The sequence below is a fragment of the Pogona vitticeps genome, chromosome 5 (genome assembly GCF_051106095.1).
Source record: "Pogona vitticeps strain Pit_001003342236 chromosome 5, PviZW2.1, whole genome shotgun sequence".
In the NCBI taxonomy this organism is placed as follows: Eukaryota; Metazoa; Chordata; class Lepidosauria; order Squamata; family Agamidae; genus Pogona; species Pogona vitticeps.
The window spans coordinates 152378838-152401718 of NC_135787.1; the positions used below are offsets into that span (position 1 = coordinate 152378838).

The 22881-nt window shown below is 47.9% G+C and overlaps 1 protein-coding gene and 1 long non-coding RNA gene across 3 annotated transcripts in view; one reads left to right on the forward strand and one right to left on the reverse strand.

Annotated features, from left to right (window-relative positions):
- Window positions 1–7794: 7794 nt before the first annotated feature.
- On the reverse strand, window positions 7795–10628 carry LOC140707355 (uncharacterized). Its single transcript, XR_012087350.2, has 2 exons — window positions 10046–10628; window positions 7795–8887 (listed from the first exon to the last, which is right to left on the reverse strand). It is a non-coding gene; the product is annotated as an uncharacterized LOC140707355 (long non-coding RNA).
- ALX1 (ALX homeobox 1) overlaps window positions 10497–22881 on the forward strand; it is a 42980-nt gene continuing 30595 nt past the window's right edge. The window contains exons 1-3 of one of the 2 annotated variants that reach the window (XM_073000305.2): window positions 10497–10569; window positions 10833–11129; window positions 17335–17681. In XM_073000305.2, the coding sequence (XP_072856406.2) occupies window positions 10892–11129; window positions 17335–17681 (585 nt within the window). In that variant the 5' untranslated portion in view covers window positions 10497–10569; window positions 10833–10891. Of the gene's footprint in view, window positions 10570–10733; window positions 11130–17334; window positions 17682–22881 lie in introns of those variants that run through there. The other variant, XM_020777936.3, reaches the window with a different exon arrangement.

The window sequence follows — 22881 nt, forward strand, 5'->3', positions numbered from 1 at the left end:
GAATACTTGTGGATCCATTTGAAATAGAGAAAATTAAACCGGTGCTCCAGCATTGTAAAGGGGCTCCTAGTTTGCAGTGAGAAAGAAAGCAAGAATAACAACCATGTTGTGCTCCTTGCACAAACCCAAGAAACAATACAGTTTCTGGGCATTAACTGTATTGGGTCAATAGACGCAGGCAAGCTTTCAAGTCCAGCAGGACTCTTCGGCAGGCCCAGCGCTGCAAAGCTGGAGGGGGACACCCGAAAGACAGAATAGGGCAAGAAGTATTTTAACCAGACGTCAGGATCTGGGTTAAAATAGCGTGCCAAGATGGAGATGGCAAGTTTGCTTTCGGGGCTTCGAGGAAGGATCCTGTTCCTCTTGGGAAAGGAGTTTTCTTCCCCCACTTGCGTAGAAAATGGGGTTGTCAGTCACCTGGGACCTCCTTCTGTGTCAAGCACAGAGTATCTGCTGTCCTGCTGGACTTTAAAGCTTGCCTGTGTTTAAGATTACAGTAACCTACCTATAAAAGTATTGCTCAGCCATATTCTTGGAATGTGTGCAAGAACCACACAGCTGGGTTGTTGTTTTCCCCCCTCTCTCACTGGATGTTGGACAGCCCGCCCCCAATAGCCAATCAGGGCATGATCCGAGTGGGGAGATCTACCCTTACTGAGGGATGGCTGCTTCACCTGAAGGCACCACTTTTCTCTAACTACTAGGTTGTTGTTTAGTCGTTTAGTCGTGTCCGACTCTTCGTGACCCCATGGACCAGAGCGCGCCAGGCCCTCCTGTCTTCCACTGCCTCCCGAAGTTGGGTCAAATTCATGTTGGTCGCTTCGATGACACTGTCCAGCCATCTCGCCCTCTGTTGTCTCCTTCTCCTCTTGCCCTCACACTTTCCCAACATCAGGGTCTTTTCCAGGGAGTCTTCTCTTCTCATGATGGCCAAAGTAGTGGTGGATCAACAGCATTTAAACTCTCCTGAAACGGGAACTGCCACGACTCTCCGAGCGCCCGCTTCCTGCAAGGATGTGCTTTCATTGGGGCATAAAGGTATTTATCCATCCTTGTTTCTGGAATCTAATGGGCAAGCTTCACCTTTACACACACACCGAGGCGTGAGCACGCACCACAGGCACTCTCTCTCTCTCCCCCCCCCGCCCCTCAAATATGCTGATCCAGGACAGACCAAAGACTCCAGTCTTGAGAGATGCATTTTGACTTTATTAAAGATCAGACATACGGGGAGGGGAGAGGGGACGTGGTTTGTGGCGAACTCTCTTCCAGACCCTTGCCGATTGTTTTGAGCAGATTTAGGCAGGCAGCCAAAGCTCGCCTCTCCCCCACCGGTTCCAAGAGAAGGTCTTCATGCTTGGCAAACCCCCTTCTCCTCTCGCGGGATAGATCGCTGGGGTCTGGTTTTAGAGAAAAGAGGACTAGGGACAGGGGTATGGAGGAGCTCAAGACCAGGGTCCCGTCCAACACTCTGCTTGAACAGAGGGGCAGTCTTGATTCCCAAAGAGATCTCCCCGAACTTTTTGCCAAGCTGCCCAAGTCAACTGGAAAGATTTGATTGGTGCCCCCCCCTTTTCAATTTTTTTTTTAAAGATTTCATGGAAAATGCTCCATCTGATTTTAAATCTTCCTTTCCGTAGGGTCCAGTAAATTGTTTCATGGAAGATTTTAATTTTTGTTTATTTTTATTTTGTGTTTTAAAGGGCGAGTCAGGAAATTGACGATCATGAAAACAGTCCTGTTACGGAACAGGCACATTGTCCGATCCTCGCCTGAGGGGGAAAGTCCTCTTTGTCCGTCCGTCCCCACTCCCACCGCCCCCAAAGAGGCTGGAAGGATGGAGCGCCCACCTTCTCTCTCCAGCTCACATTGGACGAAGACAAATATTGGCTTAGCTGCTTTGGCACCGATCCTTAAACCCCTGACTTGGGAGCTGATTTGGAGGGAATTACTTCTCCAAGGCAGTGTTATTGTTTCCGATGGGATGTGTGTGGGGGTGGGGTGGGGAGTTCCGTGGCACAATGAAGGCAAAAAAGCTTCATGCGCATTAAGCGCCCGCTGACACGCACCCGTCCTGACGTGGTCAGGGAGCCGACGCGGATTCCAAGCTTGTGAACTGAAATGACATCTGCTTTCAGGAACAAGACAGGCCAGTGGGGCGAGAATTGTTCAACAGCCAGACAAACAGCAAAGCTCTCGTCCAAACGTTTGGTTTCAAAAACGTTTATTTTCGCTTCAACTTGCTCTGAGTGTCATGCTCTAGTAAACTGGAGCAGGGTTAGTCACTTGAAAATACTGTAAGTCCGTTCCAAAGCAGTTTGAAAGCGTGAATTCAGCTAGGCGGGTCCACTAAAGTCAGGGGAATAAATTCGCTTGAAATCCTGCACGGTGTGCTATGGGGAGAGGGGGGAATCGCTGACAATAAATCACCAACACCTTTCCGTATTTGGTTTTTTTTTTTCTCTCCAACCTAACCTACCTTTCGGATCCCGAAAATTTAGTTGGATCAACTTAGTGTTCGAGCACAATGAAAAGAGGTGCTCGGAGCAAAGAATCAGACGGATCCAATGGGAAGGGCCATATATTCGTTCCTTTCAACCAGTGGTTCTTAACCTTTGTTACTCGGATGTTTTTGAACTGCAACTCCCAGAAACCCCAGCCAGCACAGTTGGCGGTGAAGGCTTCTGGGAGTTGCAGTCCAAAACTCCTGAGTAACCCAAGGTTAAGAACCAGTGCTTTCAACTACAGTAATCCGAAATACGTTTCCTACCAACCATAAAGAATAATTAGTTCCTTTCAACTAAACCGAAATACGTTTCCTACCAACCATAAAGGACAATAGGATAATTAGTTCCTTTCAACTAATCCGAAATACGTTTCCTACCAACCATAAAGGATAATAACCCATCGTGTGCTGGAATTTAGCGTTTTAGTACGAAATATGCATGGAACTGAACACTGAATTACTGTGTCCCTCCTCGTTCTTTCCCTCAGTTTAATCCCTTCGCCTCTGGCAAACCGAATATTTGCTCTCCAAAGCCCCGTTTTTCAACCGAACGGGACCGGGATTCTAACCAAGTATGCCCACTTGACCCGTTTCTATCCCGCATTCTTATGTTGAACAGAATTCTCAGGGCGGAGGGTTTTTGGTTTTTAAAAAATATATATTTCCCCTGGATTTGAAGAAGACACTTTGAACGGCAATTTTATTTTAAAAAGTTTTAAACTTTTTATGCGGGGACGTTAAAAGGAGGAAGAGATCCTGACGAGGCAAGGAAGGCAGGAAAGGACTTCTTCAGTCTCTTCAAGGGGGGGGGGGAAGTCACCCACCTGGATCTGGCGACCATCTGAGGAACCAAATTGGAGGCGCATTTTGCCCTTGTTATTTGGACAATTGGGTCACGTTCAACGATGGGTGGTTGGTTTTTCCCCCCTCCTCCTCTTGTTCGGTTCGCTGACGGACTGATCCCATACCTAGCCTGTAAAATAAACATTTTAAAAATATCCTGCAATCTTCCCCTGTTCGTGAATCATTTTAGACGTGTGTTCTGGAAAATCACCGGGCCAAGCGAGACATATCCGCCCCGAATAGCTGCAAAGAAATTCCCTTCAAAAAGCCTTCGAGAGAGCACAAAAAGAACAGAAGTGTACGTGTATGCCCCCCCCCCGCACCTCTTTCCCTTCCACAAATAAGCACCACCTTTGCCGGCAGGCAGTAAAATCAGCCCCTTGTCCGTAAGAAAAAGGCGTTGGAAAGCGGAGGCTAAGCAGGGCAGCTGAACGTCTTAGCCGGGAGGTTAACCTGATCGCAGAACAAGGACGAGGAAAGGAGAGCGGTGGAAACAGCCCCGGGGGGAGGACAAGATAGAGGCTGAAGGCCAGGAAAGAAGTCGCAACTCGAGCAGGCCCATTGAATCAACGGATGACACTTAAAATCCGAGTCCCCACGGGGCTCCATGGATCTGACTCTAGTTGCGACTGAAGACTGGATTTCAGCCAGAGGGTCCTGGGAAGACTCGGGTTGTCCTTTCCCCACGTCCACGGGTCTTTTAAGGGCCAGAAATGGACGAATAGAGGGGACCTCAAGCGAGAGCGACGGAAGATCCTCTCGCTCCCTGGGGGAGGAAGGGCGGAGAAAGTGTGCCAAGGTGGATCAGGCTGGCTGAAGGCAGAGCAGGGGGAAATCATATAGGCACGGTAAGTACAGACAATACACACGAAAGTGAAATGCAGCAAGCGATATCAAGTAACATCAATCTCTCCTTGACCGAGAATATATTTTTAGGGACAATGTTCTAATCCTACCCCATAGAAGGGGTGGGGACGGGGCGGGGTGTCTTTCCTGGCTCAGGAAGGATGGCTGCGTGGAGCTCTGGCGGACATCCTTGCGGGAGCTACTCCTTGGATACTATACGATTCACCTCCCAACAACACGGGGGGGGGGCATCCGCACTGAAATAATATAGAGCTCTTTTTATGTGCAGGCCAGTCGGCAGAGGGGAGGGCTGTCCACGTAAAGCGCGGCGGGTGTGAACACTCGGGGCCCGTGGATGGGGAAAGACGTCCCTCCCCACTCCTCCGAGTGACGCGATCCCGTAGGGGCAGGAGCCGGTCTTTCTTTCTCTTTGGGACGAGGCCCTCGGGCACACCGCAGAGGTCGGGAAAATTGCGTGGTTTTGCAGAGACCTTCCCGACTAGGAGCCGGTTGCGGGACGGTGCTACACAGAGTTGCATATCACAACCACCACAATGGTAATTATTTACATTTCTGCTTTCGGAGGCCGGGCCTTTGCTGGACAGCAGCCCTCGAGAATCCCCTAGGCCTCCACCTTCCTTCCTTCCTTCCTTCCTTCCTTCCTTCCTTCCACCATGCAACACGGTCTTCCCTGCCTTGCCCTGTGCGGTAATTTTTACGGAGGACTCGCGGCCTTCACTCCTGGGTCGTTGGCTGCAAAACCAGCCCCAAGGTTGCGTCCACCTTAAGCCTGCCCTGACATGTTTCTCTTTTTGCGGTCTTGGGGTCAAACAAAACGCGTGGCTTCCCTTTCAGGAGCCACCAGGATCCGCTGTCGGAGTCGCCTGGATGTCCCTCTATCCCTCCTCCGTGCTGCGATCTTTGCCATTTCTCCCCAGATAACACCGGCAAGCGACTGGATTCCTCCCCGGCTCCCCCCGCGATGGCTTGGCGTGGAAACGGGGGTAGAAGGAGACCCGAGGCCGCAGGATCCGCCGGCTGAGAAGGCGGAGGCGATTGCGGGGTTTCAGCCCGCCGTCGATCAAAGCCTGGACAGGTTCCTCCGCCCGCAGCAGGAGCAAAGAAGGGAGGTCAAGGGCCCGGGAGTAGCCCGGGAGGGAGGTTATCTCGGGGGACTTCCACCCGCTCCCTCTCGCTCTCCCTCTCGGTCTGGCTCTTTCTCTCATCCCCCTCATCCTTCTGCGCACTCCCCCGCCCCGTCCGCAGCCCAGAGCCGTCTTGGCTATCGAGCCGACACCCTGGCGCAGCCGGTGGAAGGAAGGCTCCATCTCTGGCAACAGAACCACACATCTGCCTCCCGCCCCACCCCTCCCCTCCTCGGGGGCCTCCGGAGGGAAGGAGGGGGGGCCTGGCTGCCTGCCTGCCTGCCTGCCTCGGTGGGGGAGCAGGCGCGATCTCTCCCGAAGAAAGATGCTTTTCAGAGCTCTCTCACCTCCGCCCGACGCGTCTCGCGAGGAAAAGGATGAAAAGAACCAGGGTCGATTCTCCCGAGACTCCTTTGGGAAGGTCCCCTCCGGAGCCCACTTCCTCGCCAGGCTTTGAAGGGAGTCCGCGCCCGGTGCTCCTGCGCTCGCCTGCTCCGAGGCTCCCTGAGGGGCCAAGAGATGATTAAAAGCAATGGCTGCTTGGGAAAAAGGAGAACGTGGGAACCAGGGCTGATCAGAGTCACCAAGCCTGTAGAAGAAAATCTTCCTTCCTTCCTTCCTTCCTTCCTTCCTTCCTTCCTTCCTTCCTTCCTTCCTTCCTTCCTTCCTTCCTTCCTTCCTTCCTTCCTTCCTTCCTTCCTTCCTTCCTTCCTTCCTTCCTTCCTTCCTGTGGAGAATTCAGTTTCTACCCGTCTCCCGCCCCCACGAAGCTCTGCCTTCTCCCAGGACCTGATCTTAGCAATCAGTGGAGGCCGTCAGCCCGGGTTGGGGAGAGATTTTGCCCAGGGACGCGGTTTCCTGCTGCGGACGGTGGGCCAGGCTATCTAGGGAAGAGGAGGACACACAGACGCGTGTGTAAAGGTGTGGGGGAGGGGAGTGCTGATTTTGGAGGGGGGACGCCAGAGGGGGATCACCCGACTGAGCGGGCTTCGGGTAATCCGAAGGGACGCTCCGATGGAGCCCGTGCCCTGGTGAGCCTCGGGGGCCACCGAGCTTCTGATTGACGGCGAGGGCCCGATTGCACGGCGTTCTTCGCTGGGCCCTGCCTGGTGCTGAAAGCTGAGACGGAGGGCCGAACCTTTTTTTCTCTCCTCCCCTCTTTCCATTCATTGCTCCCCGTCGCTGACGGGCTGTCGGCGGCCTTTTATGGGGCCGAGGGTTGCACCGCGGCCGCGACTCCCGCCGGTGGCTTTCACGAAGAAGACCGCAAGCGCCGAGGTCCTGGCAGTGGAAGGCCGACCGGCCCCAAAGCTGGCCTCGGGGTCTGCGGTGAGAGGGATGCAGCCGGACCTGCCCCGGGCCGGCGGAGACCCTCCAGCACAGCTGAAACGTGGGAACTCCTGAAAAAGCTCCTCCAAGCCAGGATGCGGCTCCAGCCACAGGTTTAGGCCAGGCTTGGGTGGCTTTCTCTCTACGACCCCAACTTCGGTGTCATTTTGTATCTGAAAGTGTCACAGTTAACTTATCTTCTCCTTGGGAAGTCGTCTCACCCTTCCTGTTCCTAAATACCAGACTGTCCTGTAAAGCACCTCTACCTTCTTTGTACAGCTTTCTCAGGAACACGTGTGTTCACCGCCTCCGTGTGTGCTAGACGCGTGTGTTTCTGTAGCCCTTCCATACCAGGAAGACCTTCTCTGCAATAGGCCCCACTGCAGGTGAACGTGTCTCCCTTCATTTGTGGTGCAATGGGATAGCACTGAAGCCCTGCGTCCGGTGGGTCTCCGGTTGTCATTGGACGACAGCTTCTCAAGAATCCCCCCATCATTGGCCAGGCTAGCTGGGCCTTCTGGGAACTGAAGTCCTGCAACCTCTGGAGACCCAAGTTCGAGAACTGCTGCTCTGGTCGCTTTCAGAGGCCGGCATCTAGCAAAGTCCAGGGCGCCGGCAGAATCCGACCAGCTCAGGTAGAAATCCCACACCACTTCTCTAAGGCAATGACAATTTACTAGGCTGCCCGGGATCTACTCCTGAATCCTACGGTCACCACCGGGAAGCTAGTACAGTACTTTATGGATAACTAAGGCAGAGGAGATGTGGCCCTCCAAATGTTTCCATACTACATCTCCCACCAGCCATAGCTCGCCTAACCCACAGCCAGACAAAAATTGCGATCCAGGAACATCTGGAAGGCTAAGCCTTCTCTCCCTTTTCCTCCAGTCCTTGATTTATAGGCTTATAATTAATGGAAGCATCCAGATTCTCTCTCCCCCCCCCCTTTGCTCCTTGGAAAGGAGGCTTCCCACATGGCCAAGAAACATAAACTGCCGGCAAGGTCTCCTGAGCCAGAAAGAGTGAGATTGTGGATCGGAAGGCGATCCAGGCAAATAATCTGTAACCGGATTGTGGCCCTGGTGCGCAAGGGAGACGCGATCGAGGTTTCTGCCCCACGTAACCTGGGTCTTACCTCTCGGTTTTATTTGTGCGTGTATTTTAATGCCTTGAGGCAACAGAAAAACACTCCCTGTCCCGAGACTGTAAGGTTTTTGCTTTCTTGGTTATTGGGGGGGGGGGGGGAAGGATTTCCTTTGTCTGCTCAAATTGTCAAACATTTGTCTGCTCAGCCTCTTTTCCATCAGCGCGTCACAGGAGACGGCTCTTGGGAGAACTGCCTTGTACCACTTTGTTTCCATCTGTCTGAGGAAGTGAACGTGTCGACGAAAGCTCATATTGAAATATAATGGTTAGTCTTCAAGGTGCCGCATGCGTTTGTTTTGTTTTGTTTCCGTGGATGTTGCCTGTCTGTACCAGTTACGGCTAACGTCACAAAAAAACGAGCCTTGCAGCCATCAGGGACGCTCAGTCCTCTCAGAAATAAGTTCCCTTTGATCTCCGTGCGTAGAGACGAGCAGGACTTCACCGGCCAGAGCGATAGGAAACAGGAATAGTATTGTAAGGGTGGCAGTCATTCGAATGCCTTTGGGGGACTTTTATTCGCTCCGGCAAAATCCCGACCGCCCGTGTTTGTCTTTCGGCAGCCACAAGACCCTTGTCCCGTGGATTCCTCCCCTCCCGGCGAAGGACCGTCAACATGCGAGTAATCGGCACTGAAATCCTTGCCTTCCACTTAACACGGGGCGACACGAAACGGCCGAACCTCATCCCCGTGACGTCTAAGGAAAGCAGCTCGGCTCCTTTATTTTATCCACCCTCCCCGTTTTTACAGACTGCAGGGTCGGAGCAGGCAGACAGAAAAGCTTCCCCCCCCGCTCCCACCCCATACCGACACCCGCAGAGAAGGAGAGAAGCTCGCTGGGTTGGACCCATCCTCGCTGGAAGAACCGCCGCCCGCGGGACGCCCTCGGCTTGCAGCTCGCATCGCCGCCCGACCCGCGTCTGAAGGGACCCCCGAGCAGAAGGCGTTGACGCGCTCTTTCTTATTGATCGCCGCATCCCAGCGTCTTCAGCCGGCGGCTCTCGGGTCGCCCCGGGGAAATGTAGGGAGGGCCAAGCCCGGAACGGGTTGCGACTCCGTCCTCGGCAGTACCTTCTGGAGGGAAAAGGAAGCCGTTACTACCCGGCAAGATGCGCGCCCATGTGCGTCGTAAAACATTATATTAGAACGATCGCCGTGATTATGATCCGAGGGCAGTTAAGAGAAGTTGCCGACCAGCAAGACAGCTGCGGGCAGTTTTCTGAAGGGGAAGATGAGTTTTCTTAGGACCCCAGTCGTGAATTAATTCGTTCCTTCTGCTGATTGTACGGGACGTTAGAATACTGTAGTCGTTTCTGTTACAGCACGCTAGTACGATAATAGTAATAGAAGCCACTGGCAATGGTGCGGCTAAAAAATATTGTAAATAAATAAATAAATAAATAAATAAATAGTAAAAGCAGTAATAATAAAACAGGCACCAAAATGATTCGGAAATCGTAATTTTATTTTTTCTGCAGTTCCTCCTACAAATCGATACATGCGTACATTCCTTTGTACATTTTTGAAAAACGTACATTTCCACCTCTTTGATGGTGGGGTCCTGACATAAATAAAGACAAGACTTAAATCCTCCTGGTCCTCTTTCATCTCCCCTCCGAATCCCCAAGGATGTCTGTTTCTTCCCGTTTTCATTGAAACATTACCTTTTGTATTAAAAGGAGGTACCCTGGCGTGAAAGGACTAAAATCAGTTGCTAGTCCCAAGCAGAGCAGTCTCAATGAAGCGCTTCAATAGTAATTTGACTCACGTAAACCCCTTTATTTGACAGGTCTACTCTAGCGGAGCTTGCGATTAGATGTAGGCCAAAGGCCTGATTACTTGTTGCGCTGGAGCAGTGGAATCGCGCGCGGGTCTGCCTACTCAGGAGTGACTGCCATTGATCTCAGTGGGTTTCTTACATCCAGGAAAAGTGAGTGTAGAACTGGAGCCTAAGAGCGCAAAGATAAAGGTGTTTCCTGGGGGGGGGGGCGAATCCCAGAGGAGTTCCCAGCCAGACACGTCCGTTGAAGCCATAGTCCGATCCTGAGCATTTCAGTGCTACCCGTAAAACAAGACTCAGGCCAAGCTCTGGAAGGGCAGGATCGCAACTCTGCGGGGAAACCAAGCTCCGAGGGGAGCTTAATTCCCCCCAGGCAATGACCCGAAGCTGGAGGCCTCGATCCTCAGGACAGCCGGCCACATCTCACTCCCACGGAAAATAACGGTACTTACTTTCCAGGAAACGTGCCCTAGACGGGTAGGGATGACCACAACTCTCAGGCAGGGGACTTCTGCCGTCACTGGGGTTTCCTCTCCTCTCTCGCTGCTATCCATTCGCAAGAAGCCGGCTGCTGGATTTCAAGAGTCTGGAGGGTGGGAGGCGAGGTCCTGCTGCTTCTCACCTTTCCGGGAGCAAAAAGCGGTCCGGAGATCGGGCGCCCAGCCGGTCTTCCACCTCCCCCGGGCCTTCCTCGCTCCAGATTCCCCCCCGCCCCTTTTCCTTTGGCCGCTCGGCTCCCTCGCGTCCACACCACGCCTGGGCCCAAAGCGGCGTCCTTTCGGATCTGGAGCTGGCGTTGGGATGGGGGGGGAGGGGGAAGAGAGAGAAGGAGGGAGGGAGAGGAAGAGGAAGGGAGAGAGGGATTGGAGGGAGGCAGGCGAGGGGAGGGGACAAGACGGGGAGACCAGAGGAGAAGGGGGCGGGCAGGAAGCCTGGCGGCCGGCGGGATCTCGGGCGCGCTGCGAGGACCGGGACGGTGGGTGAGCCTGGGCCGGATGCTCCGGAGCCCTTCGGCCCGACGCTGGTCCGCCTGCCCCTCCGCTGCGGGCTGAGGGGGGTGGGAGGCGGGGAGTGGGAGGGGGTGGCCGTGGGGGGGGGGCGCAGCGGCGGCGGCGGCCCGGGGCGGGGTGGAGCCAGCGGTGGAGGCCGCCGCTCAAGGGGGGGGGGGAGGTTGCGCAAGAAGCCCCCGCGGAGCCGTCCAGCTATAAAAGCGCCGTCGGGGCGCCTCTGCCTCTGCAGCCGCCCGAGCAGTGCGCGGAGAGGTGAGGTGAGGCGCGATCGCGGGGCCGGCGAGGGCCATGGAGTTCCTGAGCGACAAATTCGCCTTGAAGAGCCCCCCCGGGGCCGCCGCCGCCGCGGGCAAAGGCAGCGAGTTCTACCTGGCCCCCGCGGCCCCCTTGGAGCACGTCATGGAAGCGCTGGACGGCGGCGAGGCCTTCTACGGCAAAGCCGCCGGCAGCAAATGCGTGGCCGCCCAGGCCGCCTACAACCCCCACGGCCGCCTGGACAGGGTTTCCCCGGCCCGCGACGGCTCCGGTGAGTGGACTGGAGCGGGGAGGCGCGCACGGGGGTGGGGGTGGGGATGAGAGACAGCCGCGCGCGGAGTGGGCTAGCGCTTGGGGATCCTGGTCGTCGAGGTGCGCTTGTGTATGTATGTGTCTGTGAGTAACCCCACTGGGCGACCTTCCTTCGGTGTCAATCGGATCGACTTCGGAGTCGACCCCTCTAACCCCGGAATTCGGTTCAGAACGATGGAGCTGAAAATAATATTCCTCATTTCCCTCCCTCCCCTCAATAGGATCTAGATCCCTATGGGGCCCGATCCACTGAGAAATTCTCAAGCCTTTGCTTACGCCGGGGCATTCGTAGAGGAAGCTTTCCGGGGCTCTTTTGAGTTCAGTCACATTTGGACACGATACGGGGGGTCCCGAATTTATATCGATCGCGAGGCACCATCCACCGCATCCCACGAGATCTGGTGGGGGAAAAAACAACAACGGGGCCTTAAACTGGCGAGTTGGATGATAGACGCCGGATAGGGAAACCAACCAACCTTGAAATAAATGAAATTGTTCCTTTTCATGGAATTTAGAATTTATAAAAAGTGTGAGGCGGGGGGGGGGGGAGAGGAAGTGGTGCGAGCAGCGAATTAAGTGAACGGACGCTCTTAAGATCTTCCGAAGGGGAGAGCGATGGCCGCCTTGTTTCGCAGTATTAAGTATGTGACAATTTATGTCCGTGCCTGGAGTTCGTCGGAGAGGTGCCTCTTTAGCGGCGTCTTTGACCTTCCCAGTGATCCCAGCAATCTTCTGGCTTTTCCCCCTACGAAGAGGGGGGGGGAGAGAGAGAATACAAGAGGCAGAACTTGGAAACTTGCGGAGTGTGTGGGGGAATTCCTTATGGCCTGTTATAAGCTCCTGAGCTCGGACGTTGTGCTCCGCAGGTTCTTACGTCCGCTCCCTCCCGCCTCCTGATCGATGGAGTAAATTGCAGAAATAAAAGACAGAACGTGTAGGAGCGGGAGACCCGGAGACACCGTTATTTTCCATCCTGATCTGGGTGAAACAGAAAGATTTACAGCCAGAGTCGGGAAAACACAAAACTAAGAATGCAAAACTAAAACTAAAATTAAAACCAAAGTCTTATGCCACCTTTAAGACAAACAAATATAGATATAGATTATATAGATATAGATTTTAATTCCAGTATGACGCTCGTGGATTATCATCCACTTTCTCAGACACAAGCTGGCAGTAAACTAGGTTTGCTTTGAAGATGCCGCAGGACTTTGGGTTCGGGCTGTGTTGTAAGGGCTGCAGGAACAGAGAAACCTTTTGAAAATAAACTTTTCAAAGCACTCCCCCCCCCCCCGCCGAAGGGGAAAGATGGAGAAGACACTGTACCAAAAATAAGCAGGGGCCCAGAACAGCTCTGAGGAGCCTTAAATTAAGCCTCCTTGTTACGGTTTATCGGCGGGAGCGCCGGCTGCTTAGCTTAACGCCCGCATTATCCCTTCCAGTTCGTCTGTTAGTGAACCCTCAAAGGCGAATGGCTAAGGGTGTAAAGGGTGGCTGGGATCCAGACCAAGGGGATCGAACTCTGTCACCATTCCGCTCAAGGGGAAGTCGCCTCGTGGCAAACCTGCCCTAGGGATTCCAGTGGGACCTGCGTCCGACCCATTCAATCCGGACGGAACCCCACCCGAGGAGATATCCGTGACAGAGGATAGACTTGGGAACTCACGATGAGGCAGAAATCCCCCAACTCATCTCACTTATTTAACAGAGACAAATCAACAAAGGATCCAATTCCCTCAGCAAGCGTAACAGCCAAAAAATGTCCTCGGTTTTGGGTGGATGAACTTTAAAAATACTCTTAAAGTGGTAGGGAAATGCCTCGACCGAGTATGATGAGGCAAAAGAACTGAACAAACTCCCCAGTGCTTTGTTGATCTGTATGCTGAGAATGGAGACTGTTCTCCCACAATGGCATTTTATAACTTAGCTGAGAAAATCCGAAGCCGAAATAATGAGCGATCTCGTTAGTTTTGTCCAAGTCGTTCAGATCGCTTCTTTTCCTGCCCCCGCTGGTTGTGTGATATGGGATCGAAAGCAGATTTGAATGCAGCACCCTGAGTATTGCTCCTTTGATTCTTCTTCAGCTCTCCTTATTTGATTACATACGGCCGTAGAGACGTCCTGCAATCCGGCCGATCCTCGATTCAGTTAAGCCAATGTACTTTCATTAAGAGTTAACCGCGTTACTTAACAACTACTGTACTGGCGAGCTTCTCGATTCGCCTTTCCAGCTTCCTCCGCCGCTTCCTTCTGTCCCTCGCGTTTAAAAAGACCGACAATTAAATGAAATAACTTAAGGTCCTTCTAGCTCCTGTCCCTAAACCAGCCGCCGCCTGTTCACTTGCTTTTATACTCACCCGAAGTGCTGGCTACGTCTGCACTCACTTGTGGTCGAGCTTGAAGAAATCCTCTTAATCCAGTTTTACGAAATGCTCTAGTAAAAAACGAGATCGCAAAAGCCGCGTTTTAAAGTGGAAGAACCGAAAAGCGCACAGCTTTCGAATCGTCCTTAGCCATTTCGCTTTCCCAGTTCCACGGCACGACGGTATTCGTCCCTTTAAGAAGTATTTTACCTCTTACATTTTGCCGACCTTAAACACGATGGCTTTACAAACGCAGCCACTGCAGCAAAACCTACGTCCAGTTCGTAGCGGCTGAAATCGGATTTATTTAATCCTTCCATTAGAAAAGAACACTGCTGTGCGTTTTGAAATGTGTGATCTCAGATAAAGCGCAAATGCTGCCCGGGGGAGTGTCACGAAAGGGCATCTCTTTCAAACAGCAGAACTTTTCAAACTTACAAACTTTCCACTGCGAAGACCGTCTCCTTCCCACCTAAACCTGTTAGCGATGTTGTTCTTTAAAGCTGACAAATCAATGAAATGTGAAATGTTTATTACAATGTCGTTTAGTTTAACGAGGTTGCAGATCTTTCTGATTATACAAAAAACACTGAAGAACCCCTTTTTCTTTTTTGAAAAAAAAAAGAATGTAACCTATATCTAGTGAAAGCACCCTGTCTGAAATGGTTTAACTCTTTTTTTTTTTATTTGAAAGCTAAACTATTTTTATTATTAAGTTTTGTGTGTGGGAGTTCTAAAGGAAATACATTTTGTGCCATATTTAACTTGAGATTGAGCAGTTGCCTAGTATTTACAAGGACTGAAGAATCTAATACCAACACACACAGAGAGAGCACTTCTACTCTGTAGTTTAAGACTGTTAATATTTTAAAATATAGAAGAGAGAAGGAAATGGAATTCTTTTTATTCCATACATATATAGAGGTCTAATCTTTAATGGGCTATACATTTACTGTGCCCAACCAAGTTATATCTATTCTGTTTGAATGCTTCCAAGAAAGCTTTAAAATTATAATCCTTTAGAAATAATAATGCATCATGATAAATAATACTTCCATATTACAAGCTTGAGTATGAGAAACAAATCCCACTTTGTCTAGTGAAACTTGCCACTAGGTAAGTCTGTTTTAGGGCTTCAGCCTTTGGATGCAGTCCCATGCACTTATTTGGATGTTAATTCCATCAAAATAATTTAGACTTCCTTTGAGTTGACATGTGTAGAGTTATACCGTTAGTAGTCAGTAACTAGATCCCTGTTTGGAATCTAAAATTCAACGTCGTTAATTCTACTTTGAAAAACAGAATATCTCTGAAACAAAAAGTTAAATGTGGCCTGATTGTATTTTCATATAACTTTAATGGCCAGTCTTTTCTAAGGATGTAGAATCGAAACCATGAGATTTTTTTCTAAAAGTTGTAAGATTTATAAAGCTACAAATCTTTCAAGAAGTACAGAAAAGGTGATCAAAAGTGGGTCAATCCAAGATGTCTGTTAGACCATTTTTTTAAAAAAATAGCTTGTTCTTATTTTTGAGTCTGATTGCGATTTAGTTCAATAAACTGCTAGGGGACAGTGTAAAATATGTAATAACACTTACTGTGCAATTATTAAAAATATATTGTTCACAAAATTAGGGCTTTGCCTGTTATCTGGCTGAAATGGTGCACTTTTGTCCTCCTTCATTACTGCTGAGAAGATGTAATCAGATTTTGAACCCTAATGTTTAGCCCAAAACCAAAAAAAAATTTTTTTTATTATAAAAGAGATCTCCACCCAAGTCAATGGGATTTGCTTCTCTGTAGCAACCTCAGTGTGTGTGTGTGTGTGTGTGTGTGTGTGTGTGTGTGTGTGTGTGTGTGTGTGTGTGTGTGTGTGTGTGTGTGTGTGTGTGTGTGTGTGTGGCACATGCGTGCAGTGGACTTGACAGTTAGACTTGCTGATTTCAAAAAGGCATTTATCAAATGGGCTTCTCTGAATGGCAGCAAGTTCCCAGTTAAAATTACAGCAAATGAACCGTATGGGGGGATGAAATTATTGGGAGCGTCCAAGAGTGTTAAAACAAGCTGGAAAGGGCAGCTTGGGTGCCATCTTTTAGGACACTGGCTGGCTAGAATCTCACCCCCTCTACCTGTTAAGAGAGAAAGACAAAAAAGAGGAAAGGAAAACAGAAAGAGTAGAGAGGGACAGGAAAAAGTTTAAGTTCTCTCAGATCTTGTAACACGCTTCATTAGTAATCTCAGAAATGTGACATTTTTAGGAGAGGGTGAAAAAGAAGCCAAGAATTTGTTCAGAAGCCGAAGGGGGGAAAAACACTTTTATCCTTATCTCGGACAGTGAGGGTTTTCTTGAAGATTAATGATTTTTGCAAGGCTTGTGAGAAATACAGGAAAACTATGGTTTTGAAGAATACCCCTACAGTTTGGACTAATAAAAACCCTAATTGGAAACAAATCTCTTTCACAAAATTGAACACCCCTCCTTCTTTTCTATTTAGAACTGTGGGCATTTTGATTTGGTCTCCTGCTACTCTTGTGATTTGAGAAAATGATTTGCTCTTTACTGTAACTTTGTTACATACTTTGTCTTGGCAATGTTAACAGACAGTGTATCCTTTTCTCCTGCATCATCTTATGCATGTTTAGTCAGATATTAACTACACTGAAGTAAAGGAGACTTAAGCCGAAGTAAATCTGTGTAGGACTGTAGTCTTAAAAACATTGATGATCTGTTTGTCATGTGCTCAACATAATGTCATGCATATTCATTCAGTTGCAAATCTTTCTCTGTGTCCAGTACAGCTTCTTCTCAGGTGCATAGGATTCTAGTTGAAATGTTTAAAGCTGGAAACCCAAATCGATTTACCTAGGAGTAAGGCCCATTGAACTCACTGGAGACTGATCTCTTGAGTAGAAATGCTAGACTTGCACTGCAAGTCCTGTGCCTATTAACCTCAAAGTATGTCTCCATGAAAGCTGACTGGATAGCTCAGTGAGTTTGATACATGGCTCCAAAGCCAGAGGTTGGGAGTTCAATTCCCTGCTGTGCATCCTAGAAGAGCCACATGGCCTTGGGTAAGCTGCACAGTTCCAGAGTACTCCTAAAAGAAGGAAATGGTAAACCACCTCTGAATATTCCGTATCTAGAAATCCCTGGAAAGGGTCTCCATAAGTCAGAATTGACTTGAAGGCACACAATTGTTATGATGTCCCACTGGACAATGAAGGACTCCCTTCTAGATAGGTCTGCATGAAATTGTGCTGTGTGTCTTCAGTGCAAAACAGATTTGCTAGGGTGTAAGCTCCATGGAACACTGGGGGATGTACTTCTGAGTAAACACATATTCAGCATTCAAAATTCTATTGTGATCTGATTCTCCATCCCACCGATTATTATTTGGCCTGTTCATTGTCCAAAATAATAATACTGATCCAGAATAGATGTCCTTCCAAACAAATTAAGTTGAAATTAACTGTGGCAATATGAAATTTGTAAGAATACATTCCGATACATTTTCTTAGCAGCATTCTTTGTATCTAGTAAATCAATCTCTTTTCCCCTCCCATTTTCACTGGTAAATCCCTCTAGCTATGTAGACAGACTGATATGTGCAAACACATGTCTAACTGTGCTTGCACATTCATACCAATGCTTGGAAGAGTTAGTTTTGGGACTGCAGCTTCCTGAATCTTCCAGCCAGCATGGTTAGCTGGAGGATTCTGGAGGGCTATAATCCAAAAAAAAGATAACTCCTCAAGCCCCGTGTACCTGCATGTTCTCTCTCTTTCTTTTCTAAATCTCAGGTCAGTCCAACCCAACCAAGCGTGTTTCTCTCTGCTGTACAGTGACGTATGGGATTACGAAAGTGGAAGGCCAGTCGCTGCACACGGAGCTGGGCCGACCACTGGACAATTGCAGCAACCTTCGCCTGTCTCCCGTGAAAGGCATGCAAGAGAAAGGAGAGCTGGATGAACTTGGCGATAAGTGCGACAGCAACGTCTCCAGCAGTAAGAAGAGGAGACACCGGACCACGTTTACCAGTTTGCAGCTGGAAGAACTGGAGAAAGTGTTCCAGAAAACACATTACCCTGATGTTTACGTCAGGGAGCAGCTGGCGCTGAGAACAGAGCTCACTGAGGCCAGAGTTCAGGTAGGAGCTTCCATTGCATCCACAACAAACTGACTCATTCTGGAAGCTGAAAGCTCATTAAGCACAGAGGGGTCCTGCAGAAGCACTGTGGAGTTATCTCTCAGGCAAAGGATGGGGTTATATTTATGGCTGATACTTAACCAGTTCACCCCATTCTACTACAGTGTGATATTAATAGTGTTTCACTAAGTTAAGAATACCACTGGGGAATTTTAAAAGGGATGGAATCCCAAAGTAATTATCATCAGCTTAGAACAGCAGAGCCGAATGGATGATGATCCACCCTCCTGACAAGGAGGCATAGTGAGGACTGAACTCCAAACCTCTAGCCCCACAGCCAGATACCTAAACCACGGAACTATTCTGCAGTTCTTCACCATTGATCAAAAACTGTATATTTATGACCCACATGTAGAGGCTGGTATATTACTTTTCCTATCTGCCGTGGGTAACTTTTGATCCTGAGCAAAATTAACTATTGAGTTCAGTATCCCTACAATGTTTTGATTACAATTACAGATGACCAATTAGAGTTGTTTCAGTCATTATATTTGTAAAAAAAAATTGCACGCCCATATGATGTATTAAGTATGCACATAAAGGTATAAAGGAGGGGTGAAGAATTTCAGATCCTGGGGAATCCAGCCTTTCTGAGGCCCTGAACTAAGCCCACTTGTCTTCCTGGATGGCCAAGACTCCTGCTTGTGACACTGCTGTCTGTTGGTATTCTAGCTTTTGTACTCCCCCCGCTTCAAAAAATTTGAGATGCCTCTTGTAATAAATAGTGACTGGCAGAAAGAATTGTCAGCTAAAAGGGATATTGCTTTTGATCTCACTGTTCTGCCTATGGACCCACATGCCACTCGAAAGTAGCCTGCAAGAATTTTTGTGAATGGGACTCTGGTTCAAAGAGATTGGCTGATTGTAAATTATAAGCAACAGGCAATAGGTGAGGACAAGCTTGTGTTTGCAAGCACATGCATCATACACAGTCTGGATTGGCTGCCTGCAGTCTGTCAACCGTTCACTCAGAAGCAAAGGCTAGGTTGCCACTGTGCAATGTATAGGAAGCCCCTAAAGCTATAGGATGGTGCAGTTCCTTGGAAACAACCACTGTAGCAACTGATGGGTATTTTTTGACCTTGGTGAGCTTGAAAGAAGCCATGTTGATCCATAAAGCAAAATCCAAATCTTACAATTAGGCAATAATTATATTACGATCAATTATAATATGCACTTTTTTGTGTTCTCCAGAACTCTGTGCACTCTGATGGTTACAAAACAGCAACAACGGCTTTGGTGCCATTGTGTAAACAAACTGGAATCTGAGCACAGTGCAGACACCAAGGTGCCACACAAAATTGGTCAAGCTAGAAGCTTTTGTTAGGTTCTATCAACTGTGGGAAGTTCAGGAGAATGAAGGCTAGACGCTAGCTGAAGACCAGTCTTTGTCCTGCATTATGGAAACTAGTTAGCAAAGAACATCTGCTCTAGGACAGTGGTCCTTAGCCTTGGGTATCCAGATGCTTTTGGATTATAATTCCTAGAAATCCTGGCCAGCACAGCTAGTGGTGAAGGTTTCCGGGATTTTTAGTCCAAGAACATCTCGGGACCGAGACTGGGAACCACTGCTGGACCACCACTTACGACTGAACCTAAGCTGAACTTTCTTACACATCCCTTTTGATTCTATTGTGTACCAAAGTAAATATACATGTGTTGGTTTCAGGGCTTAGTTCCAGTTATTACCTTATGGGTGAGCAGGTGTTGTGATAGGGATCAAGAGGACTGAGTATTATAAAATAAGATGGTTTACAATGTTATGAAAACGAAACTAATGCAATGTAAATCTTTTTCTACCCACAGAATAAGAAAATTAAAATATTTCATTAATGCTTTTTAAACAAACATAAATTTAACTAGCCATGTATTAAGCATCATATTAAATGCTTAATATTAATATTTGTTTTTTGAAAAAACGTCCTCACCACATTCCTCAAAATGTTGAAAATTTACTTTTACATGTCACACATCCCAGTACCCTTTCGCCAGCATGGCCAGATAGACATTTGGAGAACTGATGGGAGGATTTGCATCCAGGGGAACAACCCGAGGATTGTATGGGTGTAAAAGTGTTAAATCCAGATAGACCATTGCCTCGTCTCTTAATGTTGTCAGATGAGATCCCAAGGGTTGCCTAGGAAGAAGGAAATCTGTGATTTGCTTGCCATCAAATGGAATGTTTGGTTTTCCTAGCAGACAACTGACCTTCCGGGCTACATCACAAATGGCTTACTTCTTCTAATTTAAAAAGCAGTTTGCCATGGGGTTGGGTGGAATAGTAAGGTCTAAATAGACCATATCTTAGCTTGCCCTTCTGCTTCCAGATAGCTGGGAAGAAGTCTTGTAAGTCTTTTGCAGGGACCCCAAACTGTCGACTCTGGGACTTCCTAGAAGACCTGCGTTCACCCCATAAGAGCCTAGATTTATGATTTTTCAGCTTCTGTCTGGGCTTATTTCACATTCAGTAGGACTGAAATGCCTTTTCCCCCAAGGCTTAATTACTGGCAATAAGAGCTACAAGCTAAAACAGACTGGGGGTTTCAGTCGCACCATTTTGCTTTTGATCTTATCCAACACTAGAATGTGATCCCCTGAAATACCTCTGAGGCTGAATTCCACCCTCAGTTGGAAAGATTTTCCTTACCCTTACTTTAAATGTTTCTTGGGCTAATGAAACTAGAATCCCAATTGTTTGACTTTTGTCCACAGACCTCGTGCGAAGTAAACTGAACTTGGTGGAAAAATTTGTAAAAATGTGGACCTCTTTGCGCACTGTGGCATGCCACAGATGATAATGGTCATCATTTCCATAGGTTATGACTTGATAATCTATGAACTACAAAATTCATTGAGTACCATTTCATTAGGTAGCACTGCCCAATTAAAAATAGATTTGATCTAGACTTAGTCATAGTAGACCCAGTGGCCCAAATCCAATTTTTTTGGCATGCATGCATGCAAGAGTCTGTTGTGTATGTGGTTGTGTGGTTTTTTGGGGGGAGGGGCAATTACACAGGGAAGTATCTATTTACTAGCCTCTTGCATATGTATAAGCCCAATTGTTTCCGACAGGTTGATCTTTTGTTTACCTATTTTCAAACAAGAGATTGCGGGACTATTGGAACAACCATGGAGCACTCAACCAGCAGAACAGTTATGCTCCATAAACGCTAGTACAATTCTACCAATGAAATAAATAAGGATTAAGTTATTCATGACTAATTTATGTCCCACTGATTTCAAGCAGGTGAATAGATGTATGGATAGCTCAGAGATTTAGGTATCTGGATGCAGAGCCAGAGGCTGGGGGTTCAATTTGCCACTGTGCCTTCTGCGAGCAGAACCAGCCTGTGTGTCCTTGGGCAAGCTGCACAGTCCCAGGGTGCCCCAGGATGTTTATGTCTGAGGAAGTGGACTTCTCAGTGAAAGGTCACATTAAAACATAGGAAGGTCCCACAACATTTTTATATCTTTTTTTTTTTAAATTTGATATGCTAGCATAGACTAACATGGCTACTTCTTCTTTTAGAGAAGAAAGGAATGGTAAACCACTTCTGAATATTCTCTACCTCGAAAACCCTAAAAAGGGTTGCCATAACTCAGAATTGATTTGACGGCACACAGTTATTACTGTTAATAATAAAGAACTACTGGATTGCTCAGTGGTTTGTGTATCTGGTCACGGAGCCAGAGGATGGGAGTTTGATTCCTTGACAGGAGTAGACTTGATTATCCATAGGGTCCCTTCCAGTTCTGCAGTTTTAAGATGATGATAACAGTGCTGCTCATTATGATTACTAGATGTATGGTTAAATCTGGACTTGGCTTTCCTCTTTAATCTCAGTAGGTCTCCAGAGCACATGATCCAATGGCTACTTGCATATACAATGCTTGGTCCCTGGGATATTCTTTTTCCCCTTTCCATGGAGTTTTTGTTTTGTTTTGAGATAAAGTTTAAAAATGCATGCCACCAAAAGAACATACAGAACAATATGCAATCACTAAAGATTATTATTATGCCTATCACATCATAGGTAGGCTATGGGACAAGAACTAAAACAGCTTAAGAAGAATCTTGCCTTCTAATGAAAGACTGAAGATTTTATTAATATATTGATATCTATTTGTATCTATGTGTTTCTGTGTGTTTTAATATGAAAACTCTTTGTGCCTATTGATCTCTTGTTTGTATTTTAAAGAATTGAACATTTAGGCTCAAATATATAGCATTTATTATATCTAGAGGGTTTCTGATCATAATTCCATAGGAGGTACATGTAGATGCTGGAATACAATTCTAAACAGTATAACAATGGGGGATTGCTACTGACACTGAAAGTTTTTTTTTCTGTTTGAAGTAAGCTTTTAGAAAAAGAAATAGAAATTGAATAAATGGCAACTGAAATTTGAACAGAATCGGAACCTTGTTCCAATGAGGTGTGCAGAGCATGTGAGCATAAGGTCTGAGTTTATGAGAAACTCAAACCAACCTTAGTCTGCTCCCCAAAACTAGAATAACCTTACAGTATTCAAACCAGTCATCTTCATTTATGAAAAAAAAAGGGATAGTATAGTTAGTCAAACCAGATGTTATTTATAAGTAAGTCTCTGACCAAGAGGGCTAAATTATAATGTTTGTCACCCCACCCAGAGTAGACCTGTTGAAATGAACGAGACCTCTTACTTAACTTTGTTGCTGTTTAGTCATTAAGTCGTGTCTGACTCTTTGTGGCCCCATGGACCAGAGCAGCCAGGCCCTCCTGTCTTCCAGTGACTCCCAGAGTTGGGTCAAATTCATGTTGCTCACTTCAATGACACTGTCCAACCATCTTGTCCTCTGTCATCCCCTTCTCTTGCATTCACACTTTCCCAGCATCTTGGTTTTTTCCAGGGAGTTGTCTTTTCTCATGAGATGGCCAAAGTATTGGAGCCTCAGCTTCAGGATCTGTCCTTCCATTGAGCACTCTGGGTTGATTTCCTTCAGAACGGATAGGTTTGTTCTCTTTGAAGTCCAGGGGACTCTCAAGAGTCTCCTCCAGCACCACAATTCAAAAGCACCAATTCTTTGGCAGTCAGCCTTCTTTATAGTCCAGCTCTCACTTCCATGCATCGCTACTGGAAAAACCATAGTTTTCAC